Source organism: Cyprinus carpio, chromosome A8, assembly GCF_018340385.1.
Source record: "Cyprinus carpio isolate SPL01 chromosome A8, ASM1834038v1, whole genome shotgun sequence".
NCBI classification, from domain to species: domain Eukaryota; kingdom Metazoa; phylum Chordata; class Actinopteri; order Cypriniformes; family Cyprinidae; genus Cyprinus; species Cyprinus carpio.
In genome coordinates, this window is record NC_056579.1 from 15,061,018 (window position 1) to 15,070,254 (window position 9,237).

General features: G+C 36.2%; 2 protein-coding genes across 3 annotated transcripts; one reads left to right on the forward strand and one right to left on the reverse strand.

The window, feature by feature from the left end:
- The first annotated feature begins 369 nt into the window (after window positions 1-369).
- LOC109106643 (derlin-2-like) lies at window positions 370-3,287 on the forward strand. The gene is made up of 7 exons (XM_042762449.1): window positions 370-749; window positions 1,282-1,347; window positions 1,457-1,530; window positions 1,690-1,783; window positions 2,332-2,527; window positions 2,707-2,797; window positions 2,903-3,287. Exons 1-7 carry the CDS (start codon window positions 660-662, stop codon window positions 3,024-3,026), a joined length of 735 nt encoding a protein of 244 aa, XP_042618383.1. The 5' UTR covers window positions 370-659; the 3' UTR covers window positions 3,027-3,287.
- Window positions 3,288-4,021: 734 nt separating this feature from the next.
- On the reverse strand, window positions 4,022-8,056 carry LOC109101396 (SWI/SNF-related matrix-associated actin-dependent regulator of chromatin subfamily B member 1-A-like). 2 transcript variants are annotated; one of them, XM_042762448.1, is made up of 9 exons: window positions 7,897-8,056; window positions 7,530-7,641; window positions 7,304-7,412; window positions 6,919-7,056; window positions 5,844-5,971; window positions 5,565-5,731; window positions 5,211-5,401; window positions 4,613-4,744; window positions 4,022-4,417 (listed from the first exon to the last, which is right to left on the reverse strand). In XM_042762448.1, the coding sequence occupies exons 1-9, from the start codon at window positions 7,978-7,980 to the stop codon at window positions 4,378-4,380; spliced, it is 1,101 nt and encodes a 366-aa protein (XP_042618382.1). In that variant the 5' UTR covers window positions 7,981-8,056; the 3' UTR covers window positions 4,022-4,377. The 2 variants fall into 2 exon arrangements, with proteins under 2 accessions (XP_042618382.1, XP_042618381.1); XM_042762447.1 differs by having other exon boundaries at window positions 7,304-7,433.
- Window positions 8,057-9,237: the final 1,181 nt, after the last annotated feature.

Genomic DNA, 9,237 nt, shown 5'->3' on the forward strand with positions numbered 1-9,237 from the left:
ATCTCCTAAATTTTCTGTGATCCACTCATTTATTCACTGATTTGCAGTAAGCACTGCATTAAAATAAAAAAGAAGAAATACATGGAGAAAAATAAAGCTATGAGAAAAAAAAAAGGCATGGCCAAAGTTTCATGAGCAGTAAAATAAACACGTTAATACATAAAAAAATGTACAAGCCTATATTTTAACCATAAAATATAAATAAATAATAGCAGAGATAATAGAACAATAAATAATATAAAACGAATATACAAATGTATATATTTATAACTTATAAAACAAATTACATCACTTTTACGCTAATATCACTTTCATGACGTCAGTGGAACCGTGCAATCTCATTGGTCCACGGAACACAAGAGAATTTTGCTTATATCCACGTGGAGGTGCTGAAGCGACTGAAAAGCCTGGATTTCACACTCCGCCCCTACTAAAACTCTTATATCCAGACGCAAACATTATGAACCTTTAAAAATAAACAGTCTACAGCTAACGCTAAACGTGGACATGGATTTACGGAGTCATAAAGCCTATCCACACTGAACCGATCGATCGTAAGTCAGCGTCAATGTACGGAGATGTGTTTTGGGGGCTAAGTGACAACACGGATACGCAGTGAAAGTGTGCTGAAGAGTTGTTAAATACGCCGGAGAAACATCATGGCAAACAGCGTCACTCAAGAGTACATGCAGATCCCAGCCGTCACGCGAGCTTATACTACAGCATGCGTCCTGACAACTGCAGCTGTGGTGAGTAAACCAAGGGATCCTGGATTAACACTCAAATATAAATATAGAATCATCACATACTGAAGACTGCAAGTCAATATGCCTTCACAACTGTTATTATCTTCCCCACATTCAGTGTTCAATGTCAGTGTAAATGATTAAAGAACCGCCATGAATTTTTTTTTCTTTGTTTGAGTAGGTATATTTCAATGTCAAGAATTGATTTTAGTATATAATGTAAATAAATATTTATATTTTGTTCATATTATATTTTATATAATTATCGTATTTTATTTCTGTGCTGTAACTTTTACTGCAGTGTGACATGAATGTTTAAAGCTGCTAACATTATAAATAGCCGCTCAGTTAATGAGGTCATAAAATGTTATGGATTATTATGCAAAATAGCTTGTCACAGTCAACTCCCCAAAAATCACACAAATTAAGAGTAATAGAACCTACAGGAACAGTCTAAATTAGGTTAATTTTTCAAGGTCAGCAGAAAACCTTTTGACTTGCTTGACTTTTTTTTTATTTTGTTTGTTTATTACAGCAGTTGGAGCTCATCACACCGTTTCAACTCTATTTTAACCCTGACTTGATATTAAAGAAATACCAGGTCAGTACTGTTGAAACATGTTGCGTTTATGACAACCACTTTAACAAAAGTATGTAGTCTTTAATTTTGATGTACTGTACATTTATGTTTCCTCTCTTCCTTTATGTAGATATGGCGACTGATCACAAACTTCTTGTTTTTTGGGCCTCTTGGATTCAGCTTCTTGTTCAACATGATTTTTCTGTATCCTTTTTGATTTTGCATTGTTGGTCGTCGGTGAGGAAGTGTGCACACAAATACACATTCACACAGTTTCACATTGTGTTTGTTTTGCATAACGGCTGTTTGGCTCGTGTGCAGCTGTGCTGTAGGTCATCTGAGTTTATGCCCTTGACCGACCAGATATCGTTACTGTCGAATGCTGGAGGAAGGCTCCTTCCGTGGTCGAACGGCAGATTTTGTCTATATGTTCCTGTTCGGTGGTGTTCTTATGACTGTATCCTTCAGCATGCATCTCTTCACCAAACCATGTATCATGTGATTATCAATGATTACTATCAATGATACTTAGCTCATGTCTTTTGAAACTTATCTGTACACTACCACTCAATTCAGCTGGGGTTGGGAAGATTTTTTAATGTTTCTGAAAGAAGTCTCTTATGCTCACTAAGACAGCATTTTTCTGATTACAAATATAGAAAAAAAATCTGAAATATTGTGAAATACTAATATAATTTATTTATATGGAATGACATTATGATAAGTAAACAATAACAATTTTTATTTTGGGGTGAATTAGCACTTTAAGCTCAGTTCATCTATTCAACCCAACCTAGAGGTTGATATGGAAACCATATTTCCCCAATATAATGTTAAACCCAATTTATAGTTTTGTGTATAAAATGTCCAAATTATGACATAAAAGTTGACATAATTATGACAAAAGGTCATAAAATGAACATTTCATCCTATTTTGTTGTTTATTTGTAGTGATGAATTCAGTCTTTAGTCTAATTCAGTCTTCTTTAACTCTAATGTCTATAGCTCTTCGGTCTATTTGCCAACCTGTTCTTTTTAGGACAGGCTTTCACTATCATGCTGGTTTATATCTGGAGTAGAAGGAACCCTTATGTCCGCATGAACTTCTTTGGCCTGCTCAACTTCCAGGCCCCATTCCTTCCCTGGGTGCTCATGGGATTCTCGCTGTTACTGGGCAACTCCATTGTTATTGATCTCTTGGGTATGTTAACTTTTGTCCTGAAATGCTCATGACAAAAGAGCTGACTTTTAATATGATTTTGCATAAACATTATTACATAATGCATTATTTGTTTTCTTAAAAAAAAAAAAAAAAAACTTAGTGACTACAAGTAGTGTATATATATGGTGAAAATTATATATATGTTTGTGTATAAATAGGGATTGGTGTAGGACACATCTACTACTTCCTGGAGGATGTATTTCCTAACCAGCCCGGAGGCAGAAAGCTGCTTACCACTCCTGGAATTTTGTGAGTATGACTATAAATATTTGAAATATTAAAAGTTTTCTTTTCATCATTTGTTTGCCTTCAACACGGAAAACTAAATTAGAAATATTCATTAATGTTTTGCAGTCGAGTTTTGTTTGACATGCCTCAAGAAGATCCGGATTATGCCCCTCTTCCAGAAGACCAGAGTGGAATATCTGGACAAGGTGTAGAAGATGATGGCCAAGGTCAAAATGATGAAGAAAACTGAAGGTTTCAATACCACAAAGACAGCAATAAATCTTGTCATGCTTTTAAAGTCCTCCTTGCTTTACTTGGGGAAGTTTGTGTCTGCATGTCAAGTTTTGTAAGTCAGACTGTGTAATGGAAGACACTCTTTGTTAACGGGGCGATGCTTTAGCACACGGTCTACTTTGGATCCAGGAAAGCCGGAGACTATGGCCACCTCAGTGCCTTTGTGTACAAAATAAATGGATCCAAATTTTGCATTCAGTGCCATGTTCGTCACAAACAAGTTTTCCTTTGTTATTTTTGTTCTGGAAGAACAATGCCTTTCTGTTTTACTTCACACCACAGGGTTTGAAACAATTGCCATTTTCTTGAAGGATTCTATTTAATGAATTTTACAAAGCAGTGGTGGATGGAAGGATTGGATTTGAAACAGAAGCCTCCCAAACTATAATCCATCATTTTGAAAGGGGTGCGAACTCCACAAGAGGACATTTTCTTGGGTACAATACAGTGGCGATTCTCTTTTTCCACAACACAGTCAGCGGTGAGGCAGTTGGACACAATCACAAATGTGCCGACTATCTGAAATGCCAAACTGAACTGCAGACTATGCATTTTCAAACCTGTGGCCTTTTGTTAGCACAGCACCAATGCCAAAACAAAAAACCTTTATGCAGTGAAACTAAAAGATGGATTTCCCAGAAGAATGTGCTCCACAAAAAGATAAAATTAACTGAAAACCACAGATATATGTACGTGTTTTTCTCTAAATATGAATACAAATACATTTGTTAGTCTGAAAGCTGATTGTTTGTTGGATATTTCTGCTTTATAAATAAAACATGGCTTATATTTTTATACCCATATCCACAGCACTCAAGTAACTAGATTGCTAGTTCAGAACAATAATGAGACTTTTATTTCTTAAGACTCTTGTCCCACTTGCCCCATTGGGACTGTCCTTGAAAGTTTATTGCAAGCTTTTGGGAATGAAAACCATTCCAAAAAAAAAAAAAGAGTCTGTCTTAATTTTATTTAAAAGCACATTATGTTTACAAAATGGCATCTATACACAAACACAAAACAAGACAAATAAAGATACCATAAAATATTCTCAATTTCAAGACAGAGACGGTCTGTCTCCAAGATGACAGATACTGGGTACAGGGGAAGGTCATGACACAGGCTTTGAATAGGCCAGACTGGAAAAGATGTTGCTTTAGTTTACAGGGAGTAACTCTGATCTGGAGGGAGTGGATCTGGACTGGCCAGTGGAATGTCTCCATGATTTTATGTCAATAATGCCAGGTTGTAGCTCTATTGTTATTTCCTCTTCAGATTTACATAGTTGTGGGAGGGGGTTGTTATTTTCACCATGCTGGGGCCGTGTTTGCAAGTCGTCTCATTCGCCTGAAACAGAAAAAGTTTGATTTAAGGACTGAAACAGTCACAATATCTCCCAAACCTCTTCAAATCTGTACAAAGTAGTATTATTGGTCTTAGAGAAATAATAGTTTGTCACTGACATATGGTTTGCTTGTCTAGTTGGTGCACACCTGCTATGGGGCAAAACGCTATCTTAAGTGAGGCAGTTAATTCTCTTACCTTGTGTTTCTGTCCTGGTCCCTGATCTTCTTCTCCATCTCAGCATCTGTCAGTGTCTCCAGCAGTGGACACCACTGGTCAGCATCACCTGTGTTTCGGATGGCAATCTCCACTGTGGGGAGGGGGTTCTCACTACAAAAAGACAAAACACAGCATTTTAGACCCAGTTCAGAAAGCAATTGTTCTTTTGAGTCAGATCTTTACTAGTAGGTTCACAAAAATGGGCTAAACAATTTGTCTTCCTCCCAGAGGAAAAACATGACCCTTCTGATGAGTTTTGTAATGTCCCAGACATCAGACACTGTCTGAAAAGATGTCCAAACTTGGAGAAAGTTCACATTCGTTTACAAGTTGTGAACACTTTCCTATGGTCTTTATGATATAAACGGAAAACATTTAAATGAGTCAAACTCACAAAATTTCTCTGTAACCATATGGGGACTGTACTTTTCTGTGTGTTATCAACATACAGCAATTTAATAACACACAAACACTTCACTTTTTACAGCAGTGAAAAACCTTTAAAAGAATTCATGCTTGGCTAGGATTGGGATAAAGTGTTCCTTAATAAAGGATTTGAGTGTGTACAAGTCTGAACCTGAAGGCGTAGGTCCTCTGATGCCAGCTGAGCTGACCGCGAATGCTGTACGCAATAGTGGTGACAAATTCTCCTCCCAGGCCCAGCTCGGAGCACAGCTTCAGAGCAAACGTCTCAGGAGAGTTCTCCTTCTCAGACATGTCCCATTCAAACTGGTCCACCAGAGAAATGTTCCCAACATGGATGTTTAACTACAGAGACAGAGAGAGAGAAATCAACAACAATCAAAGATAAATGTTCAGCCTTGTGTTTCCATGCATACCACCAGATGGTCAAAATAATTGCGTAATGAGATATGATGCTTAAAGATGGGATTACTGAAATTAAGGTGACTTGACAGATTGACGCATGTACCTTAATGATGACTCTCTGGTCCATCTGCTCATCCAGTATGCTGTCTGTGGGGTAGGACTCTATCTGCTGTCTGATGGCCGAGGCAATGGCTGGAACAAAGGTCAGTGGGCTCAGATCCAGATCGTCGCAAAGGATTTCAGCAAACATCTCCGGAGTCATTAGCTTCTCTATGGGGTCAAGGAAAATATTAGAGTTCAGCTATTTGTGTAACGTGGAATAAAAAAACATTCAAAAATAAATTCAATGAATGCTGCTCAGGAAGTATGTAAGGGAGTCTACCGTTCATGTTCCATGTGAAAGCATCACGCAGCTTCTGCCCGTCAATCTCCATGTCCAGACGGATGGGCACCAGGATCTCCGGCTGAGTGGCATTCTCATGAATGACTGCAGGGTCATGATCATCAAAGCTGTAATAGCACACATCCAGGAGACAGACACAGTAAGAAAACGAAACTAGTGAAATTATATACAGGGGTAGGACAAAATAAAGTGATAGCATTTTTGCAGGCTACAAATTATTATTATTTTTTTTTAAATGCTTTATTTTGTTGCTTATATTCTGCAAGTTTTATATCGGTGTAGAATAAGTTTTAATTTACGAAAAATCTCAATATTCACCTTGAATACAGCGTTTCTACAAAAATCACACAGAGGGAGCTCCACAAATAAATCCAACATCCATAAAAGAGCTGAAATTGCTACAACTTTAATCACAAAATGCGAAAATTAAGGTGTCATGATCATGAAACCTGAACAGTTAGAGATGAACTTTAACATCTGCCCTGGCCAGACAAATCCCCTCCAAAATATCTCAGACAACCGGCAGATGCTTTGACAGACAACTGAAGACTATTCAAAAGTTGTATGAATATATCCTAAGAAAGCTGGAAGCTGTATTGAAGTCAAATGGTGATAAAACATATTAATAAAGAAATACTGCCTATTTCCCAGGTGTTCACATTACTTTGTCCAACCCCTGTATATATATATATATAGTATATATATATATATATATATATATATATATATATAACCTTTTCAATTCCTATTGACCTCCATAGTATTTTTTTGTCCATGCAAAGTCAATGGGACCTGAAATAGCTTCTTTTGTGTTTCACAGAAGAAAGGCATACAGGTTTGGAACAACTTGAGAGGACATTAAATGATGACAGCATTTTCTTTTTTGGGTAAACTATCACTTTAAGCAGACATAAAACGTAATTACGGAAGTCATAATGTTTTCACATTCTGTCAAAAACCGATGAAGAACTGAGTCCATCACTTAATGAACAGTTCCTATTGACTATATGTGATGTGGAAAGATCAGGCTCATTAGAAAAAAAAAAACTCTCACCAGAGCGGGAAAGTCCTTTTTTTGTCACGTCCCAGTCGACTGCGGTTAATGGTGGTGGAGCAAGGCACAGCGTCCAAATGATGGGAACTATTGGGAAGAGTGGGCACCCACTGACTGTTTCTCTTGGCTTTCTGCTCCCTGTGAAGGAAACCATGGGTTAAAGCAGATGTGCTGTCATTCAACAACCACGGCTGGAAACGACAGAAGCTTACTTGCACTAAATGTGAATTATCTACATAATGTAACAAGAGTACAATAATAATCAATCATGAAAAATGTAATTGTTGTCATTTGTGTTATGAATAAGAATCCTCTGTAATGACCATGTTCAGATATGATGCAAGTGTGAATGCATTTTCTTCATCAGAGGTGAAAAAGTGTTTACCTGAGATAGGCTGGAGGTTCAGTGCTGATGGACACAGCCTTGTACTTCTCGTCATGCCCCTCAAATATCTCCTCTACTTCGGAGGCCTTCAGCAGCGTCACACTGGTGGCTAAAGTGGTGTAACCGTGATCTAACACAAAACATTGCTTATACTTTAAGATAGAAAGTGCCACTTCCAGCTAACCTCAGACCTTTTATCAACTGTTTACAGTGAATTCACACTTACCGTGAGATGATGCTACTATTTTCTTTCTCTCCTCTACTGTCGCTAGTCTTCTCGAGAGAGATGGGTAGCGCTTATATAAAGACCCTCTGAACATACGCAAGTAATTTCCCACCTAAACACAGACACATAATGGAACAGGTCTGACTAAATAACTAGCCGTAGTTCTGTCAGTGACAGTACTCCTTATCTCTGGTGAAGTCGCATCGTGTAATAATACAGCTAAACCGCAGAGGACAGCCCTACACTTGATGTGTTAAACGCCGGGACTATTGACAGTAATCTTAGCTAGCTTGCTGTTGTATTAGCATTTAATACAAAACAATATGAATAAATCCTCGTGAATACATTAGTGCGTTATATTACAGACCTCTGATCCAATCATGTAAAATTCTCCATCCTCCTCCAGCTGGAATTTAATAGGTTTCTGTCCGTATGTTTTGCTTAACGCCATGTTAAACGTTAGCCCAACTCTTCTTCTTTAACGTTTTATGTCGGTTGGCAAACCCACTTTTGGTGCATATACCGCCACCCACTGGGATGGAGTGTGGAGCGTTGATATTATGGGAAACATTAAATAATAATATAATTAAAAATAATAATAATAATAATAATAATAATAAAAACTTCTACATATTCTTTCTTAAATCCTGTTTGTTTAGCGCAACTCGTTCCGTTGAACACGCGTATTAGAGCGCGCAAAAAAATGACGTGTGCGGGCTCTGAATGCTTTAGGAAATGGATTTAATTTTTAAAGAACTGTAGATGGTTAATACTGTTTGTTAATGCCTATTTTGTATGTAAATTTGTTATGTTTTTAATAATAATAAAAAAATCGTTACGTATTTGTTTGGTTGTTGATGTTTGTTAATGTTTGTTTTTTATTATTTTGTATGTAAATTTGTTTTATCCTAATGTACCCCCTGGCTATAATTTGTAATTTTATTAAAATCAGTAAAAAAGAAAGAAAAAAAAGAGAAATGGTTTTATAAACATTTTCCCCTTTAATTTAATGTGATGAATTAATACCCATGTTCATTTATAATTATTGATTACCTGTATTTATTTAATATTGATGCCATATTTGGTTATCTTACATTTCTATAGTTTACAGGATCTAAATTTCATAGAAAAAGGTTTTTACAGCCACATTGTTTGCCATGTGGCTTGTGTAGTTGAAATAAAAAAAAAACACAGAAGCGTCAATGTACTGGGGTCTCAGCGCCCCCTACTTTTATTTGTAAGTTCTTAAAAAATGTAGTGATTGTTTGTACATACAAAGCGTGCATTTTATTAATTATTTATTTTATCCTAAAATCAATGTTTGTTAATGCTAATTTTGTATGTTATTTATGTTTTTAATAATAATAAAAAAGTGTTACTTATTTTTTGTTATTTATTTCTTTAATTCGATTTTATTTGTTTGTTTACACACATATTTTTTTTTATCCAAATGTACCTCCTGGCTATATTTGTAATTTTATTAAAATCAGTAAAAAAGAAAGAAAAAAAAGAGAAATGGTTTTATAAACATTTTCCCCTTTAATTTAATGTGATGAATTAATACCCATGTTAATTTATAAATTATTGATACCTGTATTTATATTTAATATTGATGCCATATTTGGTTATCTTACATTTTCTATAGTTACAGGATCTAAATTTCATAGAAAAGGTTTTTACAGCCACATTGTTTGCCATGTGGCTTGTG